This window comes from Propithecus coquereli, unplaced genomic scaffold (genome assembly GCF_000956105.1).
Source record: "Propithecus coquereli isolate 6110/MARCELLA unplaced genomic scaffold, Pcoq_1.0 Scaffold236, whole genome shotgun sequence".
NCBI lineage: Eukaryota > Metazoa > Chordata > Mammalia > Primates > Indriidae > Propithecus > Propithecus coquereli.
The window spans coordinates 3,358,434-3,378,191 of record NW_012147908.1 but is presented as its reverse complement, the minus strand read 5'-3'; the positions used below and the strand labels follow the sequence as shown (position 1 = coordinate 3,378,191).

At 40.7% G+C, this 19,758-nt stretch overlaps 2 protein-coding genes and 1 pseudogene across 2 annotated transcripts in view; all 3 read left to right on the top strand.

Moving 5' to 3' along the window:
* Positions 1–418: 418 nt before the first annotated feature.
* LOC105811562 (protocadherin gamma-C4) overlaps positions 419–19,758 on the top strand; it is a 185,587-nt gene continuing 166,247 nt past the window's right edge. Inside the window, exon 1 of the mRNA XM_012645812.1 lies at positions 419–2,839. Within this exon, the coding sequence (XP_012501266.1) occupies positions 419–2,839 (2,421 nt within the window). The remainder of the gene's footprint in view (positions 2,840–19,758) is intronic.
* On the top strand, positions 10,583–12,975 carry LOC105811538 (annotated as a pseudogene).
* On the top strand, positions 15,530–18,082 carry LOC105811566 (protocadherin gamma-A3). The gene has a single exon (XM_012645815.1). It carries the CDS (start codon positions 15,590–15,592, stop codon positions 18,080–18,082), a length of 2,493 nt encoding a protein of 830 aa, XP_012501269.1. The 5' UTR covers positions 15,530–15,589.

The window sequence follows — 19,758 nt, the reverse complement described above, 5'->3', positions numbered from 1 at the left end:
TTAGAAACATTTAGACAAGTTTAATTAAATCAAAAGAGTAGTTTCCCTTTTCATACATGTATTATAGAATAGCTATTTCCTTGACAATAAACTAAGACTTAAGAAAACATGTATCAGGTTAAGAGAAGAGAAAATTTAAGCATTAATGTATTCTAGGCCTGCAGTAACTGGTTAGGACTCTGGGCGCCGCTGTTCACCAATCTGGGCGATTCAGGCAGTACGCGCACGGAGGGGGAAAAAAAAAAACACTCGTGTCTCTCAGAACCTCGATCACCGCCAGACTGAAAATTGAGTCTGCCCAAAACCCTACTTCTGGACGACTCTTCTCTCAAAATTCTCCCGAAAATTTAGGCTCAGAAAAGCAGAGAAACCATACCCTTGGTACTGGACTAGGAGAAAACTACGAAGCGAGAGAGCAATGAAGATTCAGGCGAAGTTGACCTGCTGCAGCAGGCTGATGCTACTGTGCCTTTTTCTGGAGCTGCTATTGGAAGCCGAGGCTGAGAATATCCGCTACTCAGTGCCAGAAGAGACGGACAGAGGTTCTTTCGTGGGCAACATTGCCAAGGACCTGGGGCTACAATCCCAGGAGCTGGCAGATCGCGGAGTCCGCATTGTCTCTAGAGGTAAGATGCAGCTTTTCGCTCTGAACCTGAGAAGTGGTAGCTTGGTCACCGCAGGCAGGATAGACCGGGAGGAGCTCTGTGCTCAGAGCACGCCATGTCTTGTAAGTTTTAACATCCTCGTTGAGGATAAAATGAAGCTTTTCCCTGTCGAAGTGGAAATCATTGATATTAATGACAACACTCCCCAATTTCAGTTAGAGGAACTGGAATTTAAAATGAATGAAATAACCACTCCAGGCACCAGGATCCCTCTGCCTTTTGGGCAAGACCTGGATGTGGGTATGAACTCACTCCAGAGCTACCAACTCAGCTCCAACCCCCATTTCTCCCTGGATGTGCAACAGGGAGCTGATGGGCCCCAACACCCAGAGATGGTGCTGCAGAGTCCCCTAGACAGAGAAGAAGAAGCCGTCCACCATCTCCTCCTCACAGCCTCTGATGGAGGCAACCCAGTCCGTTCAGGGACCCTCCAAATTTGTGTTCAGGTAGTGGATGCGAATGACAACCCTCCAGCGTTTGCTCAGGCACAATACCACATTAATGTCCCGGAAAATGTTCCACTGGGCACTCGGCTGCTCATGGTAAATGCCACCGACCCAGATGAGGGAGCCAATGGGGAAGTAACATACTCCTTTCACAATATAGACCACAGAGTGGCCCAAATATTTCATTTAGATTCTTATACAGGAGAAATATCAAATAAAGAACCACTGGATTTCGAAGAATACAAATTTTATTCAATGGAAGTTCAAGCTCAGGATGGTGCTGGGCTCATGGCCAGAGCTAAGGTACTGGTCAAAGTTTTGGACATAAATGATAATGCCCCAGAAGTGACCATCGCCTCTGTCACCACTGCAGTTCCAGAAAACTGTCCTCCTGGGTCCATAATTGCTGTTATCAGTGTACAGGATGAAGACTCCGGAGACAATGGCCATACCACATGTTTCATTCCCGGAAATCTACCCTTTAAATTGGAAAAGTTAGTTGATAATTATTACCATTTAGTGACTGAAAGAACACTGGACAGAGAACTTACCTCTGTGTACAACATCACTGTAACAGCAACAGATCAGGGAACTCCAACCCTGTCTACCAAAACTCACATTAACCTGGTAGTGACAGATATAAATGACAACCCTCCGACCTTCCATCAAGACTCCTATTCTGCCTACATTCCTGAAAATAACCCCAGAGGCGCCTCCATCTTCTCCGTGGGGGCCGACGATCAGGACAGCAATGAGAATGCACAAGTCACTTACTCTCTGGCAGAGGACACCATTCAGGGGGTGCCCCTGTCCTCCTACCTCTCTATCAACTCGGACACTGGGGTCCTGTACGCACTACGATCCTTCGACTATGAGCAGTTCCGGGACTTGCAGTTGAGAGTCACTGCACGTGACAATGGGAATCCTCCACTCAGCAGCAATGTGTCGCTGAGCCTGTTCGTGCTGGACCAGAACGACAATGCTCCGGAGATCCTGTACCCTGCCCTCCCCACCGATGGTTCCACTGGCGTGGAGCTGGCACCCCGCTCCGCAGAACCTGGCTACCTGGTGACCAAGGTAGTGGCGGTGGACAGAGACTCGGGCCAGAACGCCTGGCTGTCCTACCGCCTGCTCAAGGCCAGTGAGCCAGGGCTCTTCGCAGTGGGGCTGCACACAGGTGAGGTGCGCACAGCACGGGCCCTGCTGGACAGAGATGCACTCAAGCAGAGCCTCGTGGTGGCCGTCCAAGATCACGGTCAGCCCCCTCTCTCAGCTACCGTCACACTCACCGTGGCTGTCGCTGACAGTATCCCTGAAGTCCTGGCCGACCTGGGCAGCATCAAGACTGCTGCCGATCCCTACAATTCAGGCCTCACGCTGTACCTGGTGGTGGCAGTGGCCGCGGTCTCCTGTGTCTTCCTCGCTTTCATCATCGTGCTCCTGGCTCTCAGGCTGCGGCGCTGGCACAAGTCACGCCTGCTTCAGGCTGCAGGAGGTGGATTGGCAGGCGTGCCTGCCTCGCACTTTGTGGGCGTGGACGGGGTTCGGGCCTTCCTGCAGACCTATTCCCACGAGGTCTCCCTCACCGCGGACTCGCGGAAGAGTCATCTGATCTTCCCCCAGCCCAACTATGCGGACACGCTGATCAGCCAGGAAAGCTGCGAGAAAAAGGATTTTCTATCAGCACCCCAGTCTTTACTTGAAGACAAACAGGAAACATTTTCTCAGGTAAACTTTTGTAGAGAATTTATAAGCTATCTAGATAAAAATAATTTGATTTTACTTAGGTGCTTTCACTCTTTGCTACAAACAGTTCTTCTAACCCATATATCCTTGTAGATTTCTATTACATGTCCTGGAAAATCAAGATTAAGTGGGTCTACACGTTTGTATCCAGGTATATTTATAGTGTTCTTACACTGAAAAGGAGACTGTGATCGTAATGTAAGTGGTTGGGTTGAGGAGTATGTGTGAGGTGCTATCTCTGTTTTTGGAAACAGCACTGCATTAGAAACAAGACAATCTAGCTTCTAACATTTTCTTGCTTGTTTCTGACCAAATTGTTTCATTGTTTTGAGTTTACCATCATCTTATCTGAAAGAAATAGGATTTCATTAGAAAAGGCCCACCAATATTTATATGACTAATAATATTTTAAAATTTTCTTAAGTTATAAATACCTGCTAATTTAACCCTGAATTTAATGTAGATGTCATTTGTCAATGTGCTATTTTATTTGGGGACATTTGAAGAGTTTAGGGTTGTCTAAAGTAGTATTTTTAGTTGTGTTAATATAAAATTATATAGATATATAAGTTGAAATTTTAAATTATTATTGAATATCTTAGTCCTTTGTTTAGTCTCTTATTATGAGACATTTTGTGCATGCTGAAAAATGCATCTGTTTAGGTGATTTATGAAATGAAGTAACAAAATGAACAACAGAAAATTTACCATGCAACTTGAGAAATAGTGTTGAATCCTTCTGACTTATATTAATGCATTATACTTGAAATGAAACCAGCTAACAAAAAACAAATATATATTTTATTTTAATGTGTGTTAACTCTTCACAAAAAGAAATGCATGGTAGGGGAGTAAGTTCATGCTTTGTCATATTTAATCTGCTCCCATAAAGTACAGAGATACATAAAATATAAAAAGAGGAAAGAAAAAGCATAATAAGTCACAAATAGAAGATAAATATCTAAATGACTAGAAATGGAATGGAAAGTGGTGAGCCAGTCTAAAGCCATGCTAGTTCTAGTCTTGCACTTAGAAACAAGAATTGAAGGTCAGGAAATTGGATCTAATATGTAATAGGGAAAAAAGTGCTTCAGGCTAGATAAGGGACCTATAGCAGGGTTATAGCCTGAAACCAGAATAAGCAATGAGGCCCTTCAGCTAGTTAACAAAGGAAACATTATATAAAAATACTGCCTACAAATACCTGCGGTTATACTTTTTTGCAAGCTGCAGACCAAGGAAGAGAGATAGCCACACATGCTGGCTACAGCCAATGAACACTAAGTCTCTCATATGTCAGCTGTGATATCCAGATATCACTGCTGCACACCATTAAAATACTATTAAAAGACCTAGTTATGGCCTGTGACCTGGGATCAGATAAAAACAATTTCAAAACCATTAGAAATGAACACTTAACCCATGAAGGAAGGAGAAAAGGAGACAAAGTGGGAGAGAAAAAACAGATTTAAATAAAAAGCTCTTCTACCTGAAGTTAATGTACAAACCAAAATTTCAAAACATATTGTCTTCTGGAATTTGTTATTGCTAATGAGAAATTTTTTTGCCAACAAATTGTCATTATTTTTAAAGGTAATCTCTATTTTCTCTCTGATAACTTTTTAAGATTTTCTCTCATTCTTGCTGTGTGTCTGTTGGATTTTTATTTTTATTTTCTGCTTGGTACCGAGTATACTCTCAACTTCAGTTACTTTAGTTATTTCAATTCTGGATTTTCTTAGCTCTTATAATTTAAAATTTTTGTGTGTATATTCAAATGAGTTACATTTACCTATTAAAAGACAGAGATTACCAAATTGGTTGATTTTCTAAAATCCATATTCTGCTGATAAGGCATATGCTTAAAATAAAATTACACTGAAATATTGAAACTAAAGATAAATATGTACACACATGCACAAAAGAAAGCAATTATTCAACATTAATATAACAACAAAGTAGTATTTAAGGCAACAAATACTAATTGTGATTTTAAAAAATGAACTGATCATAATTATGAAAAGAACAGATGATCAAAAGGGTATACAAATTATGAGCTATATCACCTAAAATTAGAGCTATGAAAATAATGCCAGGAGGTTTTACCATAATTCCATAAGAAATAATAGACCCCACAGGCAGAAAATTGGTAAGCATAAAGATTTGTGCCTGACAAAGACAAAATGATCAAGGGCAAAAAATAAATAAATAAATAAATAAAAGAAGAAGATTTGAATAACAGAATCTTAAGCTTGATCTCATAGATCTGTATAGAATCCTATACACAACAAATATGGAATAGCCGTTCTTTACATAAGCATATGGAAAGTCTGCAACAGTTTATTACCCGATCATCACAAAAAAGGACTGAGCAAATTTCAAATTACCAAAAATATACATGCCTTATAACATGTACTTAAATCACAAAGCAAACATTTAAAAATAGTAAAAGGAAACACAAAAAAGTTTGGCTATTTAAATTGACAGCTGCAAATAACTCTTAGATTTAAGAAATCATAATGACAATAAAAACTTTTTAGAAATGAAGAAAAATTTAAATATTAATGATTAAAAATTGTGAGATGAAGCTAAAATAGTATTTAGGAGTAAATTTATAAACAAATGCAATGCATTTTTAAAAACAAACAACATGACTTAAAATAAATGAATTTAGCTTGCCACTCAAGAAATAAGGCAAAAAATATTATATCAGTATAAACTTAAAGAAAATAATAGAAAAAATAACAAAGAGTATAAATTTTTGAAATGCAACCTAGGAAGAATTCTAATGATGAAACAATAGAAGCAGACAACAAATGCCATACTAAAACCATTGAAGGAAAAATGAAAATTCTGTCAAGTCCAATGTTGGGACTAATATAGGCTAGGTGAATGCCATAACTCAAATTCTATTTAAAGATCCTAAAAGAAAAACCAAAATTCTGATCAAAGACAAAGACCTGGAAAAGGGAAAAGAGAAGGAAAAGCAAGAAAGACTGTGAAAAAATAAAACAGCTTGGTATGAGGCAAGAATCAAGAGTGGGAAATAATATACAGGGTAAAGCCAGATATTGTGAAAACAAAGAAACAGAGACAGATCTTCAGAAAATTGCATTGAGGGGTGTTGAGCAGTTACTTAAGGAGACTCAAAAGCATCAAAACAATGTTGAAGAAAAGGATTTTTAAAACAAACTAGGGGCTCTATTTGAAAATATGTTGAGTTGATATCAATTCTTTCCAATAAATTTTTCATCAGTGTTCTCAGAGGAATGAATGAAGAAAAGTTCAGCAGGAAAGGAGTCAAAAGGCAACCAGACAAAAGTGACACAAGAAATGGGCAATCTCACTTACAAATATTGATTCAAAATATTTATTAAGGTATTATCAAATCCTATCCACTACATATTTAAAAGACAATGTTTGTAATTTATGACTAAATAGGGTTTATTTCAGTGATGCAAGGATCTTTCAATACTATAAGAAAATCTAATAATGTAAATTCCACATTAAGAGGTTAAAGATTAAAAAAACCATATGCTCGTTTCAATAAAGTCATAGTAAAACTCTTCAGAACATTCAGCACATGATAAAAACTTTTTAGCAAACTAAGAATTGGAGGAAATTTCTTTAACGTGATAGAGAGTATGTATTATAAAACATATACAATTACCCAAAACAACCTACAGATTAAATGCAATTGCTATCAAAATCCTAGTGATTAGAGTTTTGCATAAGTACAAAAATCCATCCTAAAATTCATATGGAACCTGAAGGGACCCTGAATAGCCAAAACCATCTTGAAAAAAAAGAACAAAGTCAGAGGTCTCACACTTCCTGATTTCAAAACTTACTACAAAGGTCTAATAATCAAACGTGTGGTACTGGCATAAAGACAGACATATAGACCAGTGGAATAGAATAGAGAACCCAGAATAAACTTTCACATATGTGGTAAAATGACTTTTGACAAGGATGTCAAGATCATTCAATGGGGAAAGGACCGTCTTTTCAACAAATGCTGTTGGGAAAACTGGATGTCCACATGCAAAAAAGTGAAGTTGGACTCTTACCTTATACCATAAACAAAAATTAATTCAAAATGAATGAAAGACTGAAACATAAGAGCTAAAACTATAAAGCTCTTAGAATAAAACAGGAAGAAAGCTTCATAACATTGGATTTGGTAATGCTTTCTTGGAAATGACACCAAAAGTACAGGCAACAAAAGAAAATATTGATAAATTGAACTTAATCAAAATTAAAAACATTGTACATCAAAGGACAACATCAACAGAATGAAAAGGCAGCCAGCAGAATGGGAGAAAATGTTTCTAAGTCATGTATCTGATAAGAATTGATATCCAGGATATATAAAGAACTCCTGCAACTCAACAACAACAAAAAAAACCAAACAGCTAGATGTTAAAATGGACAAAGGACTTATATAGACATTTCCTCAAAATATAATGTACAAATTGCCCAATAAGCACATGAAAAGATACTCAACATCATTAGTCATTAGGGAAATGCAAATCAAAACCATAATGAGATACCACTTCACACTCAATAGGATTGCCATTATTAAAAACAGAAGAAAGAAAAGAAGTGTTGCCAAGGATATGGTAAGACCAGAAGAACTAAAACAGCTAATCCCAACCCAGATTGAAGATTATTGAACAAATGAAACCATGTTGTTTTAAGACCTGAAAGTTGGGAATGGTTTATTATATAGCAAAGACAACTAAAACAATATACATACAGTTTGACCCAGCAATTCCATTGTTGGTTAGCATCCTAGGCCTAGAGAAATGTGTACATAAAAAGATATATGCAGTAAGGTTCATTGCCTTGATGTGTGCAATTTTTAAAAAAAAAAGGAAGAAAGAGAGGGAAAAGCGGAGGGGAGAGAGAAGATGGGCAGCAAAAGAAAAAAGATAACAATCTAATATCTTCATACAGATATATGAGAAATAAATTTTGGCATTTTCACATTATGGAATATTATATAGCAGTTAAAATGAACATTATCAACATAAAATAAATCTCAAAAATGTAGTGTTGATGAAAAAGTGCATTGCAGAATAAATATAGCATGCTATTATTTATATGAATTTGAAATAATCAAAAAAGTTATAGATATATGTTTATACAATTAAAAATAAAAACATGCATGGGGATGATAAATGCTATATTCTGGATGGTGATTACCTCTATGGAGGGAAGAAGAGACCTGTTATTAAGGAAGGGTACCAGAAGGATTTTTCCTCTTTCTGTAGGTTTGTTTTTAAAAATTGATCTCCATCAACCATGGTAACAATTGTTTCAGGCAAGAATTATTGACGGTGAAAGCTTTTTTAGAATTAGGGTATTCATATAGACCCAAAGTATATCCCTAGAAGATACTTATTAATTACAAGGTAAAATTAGTAATTTTACAACAGAGAATCCTGAAAGTCACCACCTTAACCAAGTGATCAAAGTTAATATTAGCAGTAGTGGGACAAAGATATCATGTGTCTCCTGATAAGATGCACTGAGAAAGATACAACATTTCTGTAGTGTTCTTGCTAAAAACCCCATAATCTAAATCTAATTATTAAAAAAAATCAGGCAAACTCTAATGAGGGACATTCTACAAAATAGCTGACCAGTACTCATCAAAGGCGTAAAGCCATGAAATGTAAAGAAAGCCTGATGAACTGTGTCAGATTAAATGCAACTGAGACATAATTAAATGCAATGGATGATCCTAAGTTGGATCCCAGACCAGAAAATTTTTTTCTTTTGCTATGAAAATATATTATTGTGATGACTGGCAAAGTTTCACTAAGATCCATAGATTAGATAAGAGAACTATATCAATGCCAATTCAATGATTTTTATTATATTTTGGTAATGAGAGAATAGTCTCGATTTTTAAAAATATACACTGAAGTATTTAGAAGTAAAAGAGCACTGTGTTTGCAATTTACTCTGAAATGAGAGAGAGGACAAACATGAAACCAAAATGTTCACATTTGGGGTAATATGGATGATGGGTGAAGAGTATATGGGAATTTTTTGTACAGTTTTTGCAACTTTTCTAAGTCTGAAATTATTCCAAATTAAAAGTTTAAAAATTGATCCCACTTAAAAATGGCGAGATATTAAGATCCGATAAAGTCAAATGGTATATACACAGACTTTGGTTATATTATTTTCTATACTTGTATGTATATATGAAATATTTCAAAATTTATTTTTGAAATATATTATGCATCAGGACATAAAAATGAAACAGTAAGAAGACATCACTGTATTGTATTTTAAAACCTTAGAAAATGCTAAATATCAGAAAAAGGAATTGGCAACCTCAAACAACTTTGAGTGACTGATTCCTAATGTGGTGAAAACCTGCTTTATGTTCTAGCTTTATCTAATAGACCCACCTTCAGTTTGTGTAATGTTCCATGGTGCCTCTCACCTTCAAGCATTTGTCGTGAGGTTCTATAAACACTACTCCAGCCTCTTTCTTGATCCAATCCTACCTTTTAGGACTCAGCTTCAATCATGTCCTTGAAAAGACTTTCCTGACCCCAAGTCTAGACTGGATAACCTTCCTATATATTCCCTCATCACCCAGTATTTCCCACCTCATATCATAGCAGTTGCTATACTCTGTAATACTCTCTTTACTTTCCTGTTTCCTCTTCCCTCCTGTACACTTCCTGAGAGCAGGGCCTGTGTCTATCAGGTTCACCATTTTTAGCTCCAGACTCGGTTAAGCGAAGTGTGAGGCACATGTGCCCAATTAAGTGTCTGATGATTCAACAATTTAAATACAGATTTTGAAGTTAAATGCTAAGCCATCAATCATCAAAATTCAAAATATATAACCTTAGAAGAAAATGTAGCTAATGTTTGTTAACTAATTTTATTGTCTCTGAATACACACTAAGAGGTGGAAGATATTTGGAGCCTGGCAGCAGCACTGTTGATTAATGCCTTGACCACTCAATAATAGTTTCCCAGCAACTGCTGTCAAGGTCACGTTTATTTACACCATTCTCTAATTCTCAGAAAAACATTCCTGCCTTTAAATATCTACTTTTAAAGCAACTTAGAACTGTAAGATTTTTTTTTAAATTTCAGAATATCATGGAGGTACAACTGTTTTGGTTACATAAATTGCTTTTGTACCATTTGAGTCAAAGTTATAAGTGTGCCCATCCCCCAGATAGTGTGCATCATACCCCTTAGATGTGAATTTACCCATCCTCTCCTTCCCTCTCCCACCTGCTTGATTTCCAATGAATGTTATTTCCATATGTGCACATCAGTGTTGTTAGATTAGTTCCAATTTAATGGTGAGCACATGTGGTGTTTGTCAGATTCTTTAAAGCAACTTGAAAGTCAGCAAAGGCAAACATAAACAAGAAATAATTCGAGTTTGCCTGAGTGGGTGAAGAAACTATTAATAGTTAGGCCTCTGAGCGTCGCTGTTGACCACCTAAGGAGTAAAAATCCTCAACACATTCAACCTTAGGGCTCCCACAGCACAAAGGGCTGGGCATTTGGCCCGTGAGCTTGGGGGCAGCAAAGAAAGTCAGTCCAGCAGCCCATTAGTCCTTTCCACAGGGACCTTGGTCATGTGAATACTGGTAATCTCGGACCCTGAGAAATAAAGATTGAAATTCCGCACTGGATGTTGGAAGTTGACTCAGAGAAAACTGCGACGGAAGGCAAATGGCGGCTCTGCAAAAGCTGCCACAATAAAGAACGCTGATCCCGCTGTGCCTTCTTTCGGCGGCCCTGTGGGAGGCTGAAGCTGGACAGATTCACTATTCTGTGGCAAAAGAGATCAACAAAGGCTTCTCCGTGAACGACATTGCCAAAGACTTGGGTTTGGAGCCCGTGGCACTGGCAGAGCGGGGAGTTTGCATTGTCTCCAGAGGTGGGACGCAGCTCTGAACCCCCAAAGCAGCAGCTTGATGACTGTGGACAGAATGGACCAAGAGCAGCTCTGCGCTCAGAGCGCACGGTGTCTGCTGAATTTTAACGTACTACTGAAAGACAAATTGACTATTTATTCAGTAGAGGTAGAAACAACGGATAGTAATGTTAATGCCTCTCACTTTGGAGTAGAGGATCTGGAGCTAAAAACCAGTGAGACAATTATGCCAGGATTCCGGATTCCTTTTAAGAGTGAGCTTTTGCAGACATAGCAGAGAACAGCCTTCAGAAGTACGAACTCAACCCTAATGACCTCTTTTCCCGGGACGTGCAAAGCAGAGTTGCCGGGAACAAGTACCCAGAGCTGGTGCTGGAGGGCTCTCTGTACAGCGAGGCAGACGCCGTTCACCACCTTGTCTCATGGCTTCCGATGGGGTGACCTGGTTCCATCTGGCACCTCCCGCATCGGGGAACCACATTGCAACTGTTTTTAACAGCCTGGGTACCATGTCTTACCATGTCTTAGTGTTCCATATGCCCGTAGTACCCGAATACTCGCCATGAGTGCCACTAACGCACATGAGGGATACCACGCATAAGTGGAATATTTTCCAGAGAAAAGTCCTGGAGAAACCTCAGAGGTATTTGAGCTTAGGTCTACATCTGGAGATATAACAATCATAAAAAAAAAAATCTAGATTATGAGGATGCTAAATTCCATGAAATTGATATTGCAGCTCAGGATGGTCCTGGCCTTCTGACCAGAATGAAGGTTTTTGTAACATTTCTGGACGTGAATGGCAATGCCCCAGAATTTTAGGTGACATCTGCTACTAGTTTAGCTCCTGAAGACTCTCCTTCAGGATTGCACTTTTCAGTGTGCATGATAGAAACTCTGGGAAGAGCGCATTTATCACATGTTCACTCCCCGAGAATCTTCCTTTTAAGTTAGAAAGGTCAGTGGACAATTACCACCAACTGCTTACAACCAGAACCCTTGACAGGGAACAGTCTTCCTTTTACAATGTCACTGTAACTGCTAAAGATGAAGGGAACCTGGCTCTGTCCATGGATGCTCGTGTTTTGCTGTAGGCGGCAGACATCAACTACAATCCTCTCGCCTTCCCTGCAGTTCCTATTCTGCCTATGTTCCCAAAAACAACCCCAGAGGAGCCTCCGTCTTCTCAGTGATGGCCCATGACCCCATGACAGCGACAACAATGCTCCCGTTACTTTCAGGGAGCACCCCTATCCTCTTACATCTCCATCAGTTCCAACAATGGGGTCCTCTGTGCTGAGCTCCAAGCAATTCTAAGACCTCCAACTGTGGGTGATAGCGCAGGACAGCAGGAACCCCCACTCCAGAGCAATGGATCAGTGAGCCTGTTCCTCCTGGACCAGAATGACAATGTGCCTGAGATCCTGTACCCTGCCTTCCCCACCAACCATTGCATTGACGTGGAGCTGGCACCTCACTCTGCAGAACCCGGCTACCTGGTGACTAGTGGTGGACAGAGACTGGGGCCAGAACGCCTGGCTGTCCTATCGCTTGCTAAAGGCCAGCGAGCCTGGGCTCTTTGCGATGGGGCTGCACACAGGCAAGGTGCATCCAGCTCAGGTGCTGCTGGACAGAGGCGTGCTCAAGTAGAGCCTTGTCCAGGACCATGGCCAGCCCCCTCTTGCGGCCATCATCATGCTCACAGTGGCTGTGGTCAACAGCATCCCAGATGTCCTAGCCGACCAGGGGCAGCATCAGAATCCTCACTGGCCCAGACGATTTCAAACTCAGTGCTGTACTTGGTGGTGGCAGTGGCCGAAGTCTACTGTGTCTTCCTCACTCCTGTCATCGTGCTGCTAGCCTCAGGCTGCGGCGCTGGCACAAGTCACGCTTGCTTCAGGCTGCGGGAGGTGGATTGGCGGGCGTGCCTGCCTCACACTTTGTGGGTGTGGACGGGGTGCGGGCTGCAGGCTGCAGACCCATTCCCATGAGGTCTCCCTCACAGCTGACTCGCGGAAGAGTCATCCGATCTTCCCCCAGCCCAACTACCCCGACACGCGTCAGCCAGGAGAGCTGTGAGGAAAAAGATTTTCTGTCAGCACCTCGTTTTCAACTCGAAAAGGAAAGAGAAAAGACATTTTCACAATATAGTTATAGCTACTTTGCTAAAATCAATTTACCTACTTAGTTGCCTCCACTGTTTATGATATCTATTTTATTCCTCATGTTTCCTTGAGAATGTAGTCAAGATTTAGGAAATGAGTCTTGGTGAGTTATTTCAAGGTAGTTCCATGTGTTGACAGGCTGTAAGAGAGAGGAGGGGCCAGAATCATTGTGTAATAAATGCAAATCAGGAGCAATGAGTGATGGTGATATTTAAATTATCAAAAGAGCACTGCATTAGTAACTGGGGCATATGATTTCTCATGCTTTCTTCTCCACACCTAGGCAAATCATCCCACCTGTCTGGACCAACAGTTTTTTCTGTCTTAAAAGTATGAAGGTTTGCATTTATGTTTAGTCAAGTCTTTTCCTCCTTTAAAATGTAAAACTTTTGTTTTATATTTGAATCTGTATATGAATAATGAAATGCCTTGGTTGGTTAATTCCTTCTCACTGAGTCTTAATATTTTCCCTTCAGTTTGGCAGTGAAGTTCTTTGTTTTCCTTAATTTGCACATCCTTCCCTATTAAAAAGATGTAAATTTAAAAATATACATTCTTCAGTGTTTCAGAATGGTATGTCAGGTATCTCTGCTTAGTTAGAAATCGCGTTAGCCTCTATAGTAGCTATGTGTTCCTTGAAGAGGTGACCGACTTATCATTTGCCGTGTAATAAATTGGTAGAGTAATCATAAACAGGTTTCTCTTCACTGTTTTTATTTTTCTCATATCTGGAAACCATAATGCCTTTTTATCTTTAAAAATAATATATATCCTCAATATAGCTTTGATTAAAGAAAAGATACAAGGGATTCAGAGGCTGTATCATACAATTGCCCCTAAAGGCCTCCTTATACATCTCTCTTCTCAAAGTTTTCTATTCCCAGCAGCTGTTAAAAATGTTCCCAATTCCTCACCAAACCCCAGTTCCCCTTCTTTTCTCATTCCTCTTCCCATACGGCTTTTAGTATGTTGGTTATATATTTAATAACAGAGAACAATAAACACACTAATATTGTATGTAACTGGGATCATTTTTGTTTTGACTTGGAAGTGATTGTGTACTAATTGAGCCTTATATGTAATGGTATCTCATCTCTCAGATACTGTAATTCTTTATTATATTTCAAGGCATCTGATAAGGGAAATTTTAGATGAGGTATTTCATTGTGTTTATTATTATTACATAATTCTCTATTGGGTAAAATTGGAACTCACTGTGGGAATAATATGTCATAATATCTTTACCTGTAAGTAAATAATAAAGTATAAACAGAGGAAAATTAAAGACAAAGTTCCTTTTAGTGTATGGAATAACTTCACAAGAATAAATGCCTTAGATATGTAATGCATCATGATTGAAATGATGCATATATTGTATTTCTATTTCTGTGCTTGGAAACATCCAGCGAAAGGGATTCTGGAACATAAAGCAAAAGTTTGTTTCTACTAGTTTCAGTTGTGGTTTTAAAAAAATATCCTCACACTCTAGATTTAGACAAAGTGAGCTTCTTTCAGTATCCTGAAGGTCTGTGATTTACCTTTCACATCTAGGCATCACCATGCTGTTCCCTCTCATATCCAAGCCTTTTCCCTTATCCACTCCTCTTGTGTTTCCTGGAAAGCCTTTGCTAGCTTCCAAGGCCAAATAGAAGGCCCTCCCATCACCCCTTGGCTTCTCTCATTATGGTAGTTATCTCCATGCACTGTAATTCCCTGTTTGCTTTTGTACCCTTATTAACTCTGCAAAGGAAGTGGCTGTGTCTGTATTGTTCACCTTAAATCCCCAAAGAATGTATTGTCTGAACCCAGTTATGTGTTTGTTTAATGAATATTAAATAACAAATAACAGATATTGAAACTAAGATGTCAGGCCATCAAGAACAAATTTCAAAAATGTAACCTATAAATATGGCTGATGTTTCTGTGTGTTTCTCTTTTTTCCTTTTTCTCATCTCAGCTGAGAGTATAGAGAGGCAAAGGTGGAAGTGAAGGTGTATGCATTAACAAATAACTGATAAATGTAGAAAGTACAATGACAAACACATGTTCAAGGTTCAGTGGTGGAAGAGCGAGTGGTAATTGTGGCTTTTAACGGTTCTGTGTGGGTCCTCAGGGTCAGTCCTTTGTAACTGTGTGTTTCTTAAACTGAACATCAAAATGTAACTGTAAACAGTAACTCCACCATGTTTGAAGCAATATTGGTTATCTTTAAGCATTCAGGTTAGTGCATGGATTCCCAAGGAAGATAACTTGAAGTCATATAGTTAATATTAATATGTTTATATTAATTCAATTATGTGGAGTCAACACCAGCTCCATCATTTCCCCGGACAAAAAGGATTTCAGGTGTTGGGAAACTTAGAGGGTGCAGTAAACGGTTAGGCCTCTGAGCGTCGCTGTTGACCACTCAAGAAGGAGAACGCAACTGGAGAGCTAGTCCACCATTTCGTTGCTCCTAAAACGCAAAGATCCAGCAAATCAGACTCAGAAGATCCGGGGCGGCTACTAAGCTCACCTCGTAAGTCAGCCAGATCTGTGACCTATGAATTAGGCCCGTGAAAGACTAAGCTTCTTGAGAAAACAAGATTGGAGTCCGTCTTGGGAAATTGGAATAGAAGATAATTCACCAAAAAGGAAATGACCAATTGCCTGAGATTCCTAAACCTCAGAGGACTGGCCCTGCTGTGCGCGTTCCTGGGGACGCTGTGCAAGACAGGATCTGGGCAGATCCGCTACTCGGTGCCGGAGGAGCTGGAGAAAGGCTCTTTCGTTGGCAACATCGCCAAGGACCTGGGGCTGGAGCCCCGTGACCTGGCAGAACGCCGAGTCCGCATCGTCTCCAGAGGTAGGACGCAGCTTTTCTCTCTGAACCCGCGAAGCGGCAGCTTAGTCACTGCAGACAGGATAGACCGGGAGGAGCTCTGCACTCAGAGCGCGCGGTGCCTGGTAAAATTTAACATCCTGGTTGAGGATAAATTGAAAATTTTTGAAGTAGAAATAGAAATTAAAGATATTAATGATAATGCTCCTAATTTTCTAACAGAAGAATTGGAAATAAAAATTGGTGAACTAACAGTTCCTGGAACCCGCTTTCCACTCAAAACTGCATTTGACCCAGATGTGGGCACGAACTCCCTGCAGAACTACAAGCTTAGCCCCAGTGACTACTTCTCCCTGGCTGTGAACAGCATCTCTGACGGGGCCAAGTACCCAGAGCTGGTGCTGGAGCGGGCCCTGGACCGGGAGAAAAAGGAAGTTCACCAGCTTGTCCTCACTGCCTCTGATGGTGGTGACCCTGTCCTCTCTGGCAACTTATGCATCCAAGTGATAGTTCTGGATGCAAACGACAACCCACCAGTGTTTACTCAGCCTGAGTACCGCGTAAGTGTTTGGGAAAACGCACAGGTGGGTACCCGGCTGCTTACCGTGAATGCCACCGACCCTGATGAGGGATTCAATGCTCAAGTGTCCTATATTCTAGTTAAAATTCCTGGGAAAATTGCTCAGATTTTCGATCTCAACTCAGTGACTGGAGACTTATCAATATTAAAAAGTCTAGATTATGAGGATGCTATGTTCTATGAACTTAAAATTGAAGCACACGATGGACCAGGTCTTTTTTCAAGAGCCAAGATTTTAGTCACAGTTCTGGATGTGAATGACAATGCCCCAGAAGTTACAGTCACTTCTGTCACAGGCTCAGTCCCAGAAGAGGCTACCGCTGGAAGAGAAATTGCTCTTATCAACGTTCATGACCGAGATTCTGGGCAGAATGGGAAGGTTACAGTTTTTGTCCTAGGAAATCTGCCATTTAATTTAGAAAAATCAATAGACCAATATTACCGCCTAGTGACAGCCAGATCTCTAGACCGTGAACGGGTTTCAGAATATAACATCAGTCTGAGAGCCACAGATGGTGGGAGTCCGCCTCTATCCACAGAAACTCACATCCCACTGCGTGTGACAGACATCAATGACAACCCACCAACCTTCCCTCACTCCTTCTACTCTGCCTACATTCCAGAAAACAACCCCAGAGGAGCCTCCATCTTCTCCGTGACCGCCCAGGACCCAGATAGTGACAACAATGCCCGCATCACTTACGCATTGACCGAGGACATCCTCGAGGGGGCGCCTCTCTCCTCCTATGTCTCCATCAACTCCAACACTGGAGTCCTGTATGCGCTGCGCTCTTTCGACTATGAGCAATTTAGAGACCTGCAGCTACTGGTGACAGCCAGCGACAGCGGGAACCCACCGCTAAGCAGCAACGTGTCGCTGAGCCTGTTCGTGCTGGATCAGAACGACAACACGCCCGAGATATTGTACCCCGCCCTCCCCACAGACGGTTCCACCGGCGTGGAGCTGGCGCCCCGCTCCGCGGAGCCAGGCTACCTGGTGACCAAGGTGGTGGCAGTGGACAGAGACTCGGGTCAGAATGCCTGGCTGTCCTATCGCCTACTCAAGGCCAGCGAGCCAGGGCTCTTCACAGTGGGGCTGCACACAGGTGAGGTGCGCACAGCGCGGGCCCTGCTGGACAGAGACATGCTCAAGCAGAGCCTCGTGGTGGCCGTCCAGGACCACGGCCAGCCCCCTCTCTCAGCCACCGTCACGCTCACCGTGGCTGTGGCCGACAGTATCCCTGAAGTCCTGGCCGACCTGGGCAGCATCAAGGCTGCTGCCGATCCCAACGATTCGGGCCTTACGCTATACTTGGTGGTGGCAGTCGCCGCCGTCTCCTGCATCTTCCTCGCGTTTGTCATCGTGCTGCTGGCGCTCAGGCTGCGGCGCTGGCACAAGTCACGCCTGCTCCAGGCTTCCGGAGGCGTGCTGGCAGGCATGCCCGCCTCTCATTTTGTGGGCATGGACGGGGTGCGGGCCTTCCTGCAGACCTATTCCCACGAGGTCTCCCTCACGGCGGACTCGCGGAAAAGCCATCTGATCTTCCCCCAGCCCAACTATGCGGACACGCTCATCAGCCAGGAGAGCTGTGAGAAAAGTGAGCCTCTGCTGGTACCTCAAGATTTACTTGAAACGAAAGGAGACCCCAAGCTACTTCAGGTGAGTTTATTTCTTTCTTTGAATATTATAAAGAACAATTATGCCAATGTGGTTATTATACAGCTTTAACACACACGTACTTGAGAAATAAAGCAATGAGGTAGTCATTAGTCCTGTTATCTAAATATTTATCCCTCTTTCCTCTGGGCCTATGATAGGACTGCACTTCCTGGCCTCCTTATGGCTGAGTGAGCCCAGGCAACTAGCTGTGGCCAATAGTACCTTGTAAGTGGAAGTAAAGGTGTTTCAATTCCTGGAGGAAACTCTAATTGCCATTGGGAGAATTTCCAGATTTCTAAGTTAACTATTTGCATTTGTGACTGCTCCTTCTACCGGGGTCCTTGAGTAACTAGGATAAGAGAAGAGCCCTGTGGTTGACCCAACATGGTCTTTATACTTGTGATAAACAGGCCTTTTTCATTTTAAATCCCTGTGTTTTGAAATTTGTCACTCCAGCCTGCCTAGCTTATTCTGACTGATACATACAAGATATATATATGATGTTTTATGCTCCCATAAAATTATGTTTGACCCCTACGCTCTTTTCAAATAGATGTCATAAAAATTGTAGGATAAAACATGTAGAGATTGATCAAATGGTTTTACCTGTAGTGCCTATTATATATGCCTAAATTATATGTGCAAATGTGTGTGTGTACTCATATTGATTTCAGCCTTTTGCCTGAAGGTGGAAAGTTCACTTACCTAAACTGTCATGCACCTAGGAGTGGTATTTCTTGCCCTTTGAGAAGGATATAAAAAAATGTAGGGGGATATGTCTCAGCCTGTATGGGAGATTTCCAGACCATCCACTGCAACAATGGAATAGAAGTCTTGATCATGTTCTACAACTTTCTTGGGCCAGAAAGTGTTGGCTTATTCTGAAATTTATGAAATTATTTTCACTTGTGAAGTCACATAAGAATGTCATCTAACATTAGATCAAAATATATTTCATTAGGCACAGAGCTCTCCTTTAATATATTAGGAAGAGGCATGTTCAAATGTGTGAGACAACAGGGCCAAAATGCAATAACTGTAAGCAGTGAAAGATGTCTTCTCACTCAAACATGCAAATACATCACAGAATTTAAAAAGGCACATAACCTTTGACAGACCTTTTTTAGAAAAAAATCTATATAATATTAGTATCACTTTCCTTGTAAGGAGAAAAAAATATTAAATTGCTAGTGCCAGGGGAAATTTACATGCTTAAAGAGAATTTTTAAAGACTTCCATAAGAAATATAGCCTGCATATGCATCATGAAAATACACTGAGAGAACAAAGGTAGTACAATTTCCAACCACTAGTAAGGATAATGAAAGGTCTCAGACATCCCATTTTCATTAAAAGAGTTTTTTCCCCTGAAAGATGGGCAAGAATTCATTACAAGAGAAAGGGAGGGGAAGTTTATAATTTTAAAAGTGGAAAGTATAAAGACATTAAGCAGCGAAAACAAAGGAAAGAGTGTCTTAGGAAAATGGATAATGGTGTGTTTTGACTGGAGTGTGAATATGGGCGAGCTCTGAAAAATAATAGAATGAACTGTGGAGTTGACATCTAATTTGGTAGTGCATTTGAAATAAATGGATGTTTTGAATGAATTTTTTCTTGTCTGAACCCAAGATCAGTTCAAGCAGTATAGGATAAATTCCAAAATGGAGTATCTAAGGACACTCAATGCCTCTCTCCAAGATTTACCACTGATCAAATCAAACTCATTTTATTCATTAATGGTATAAA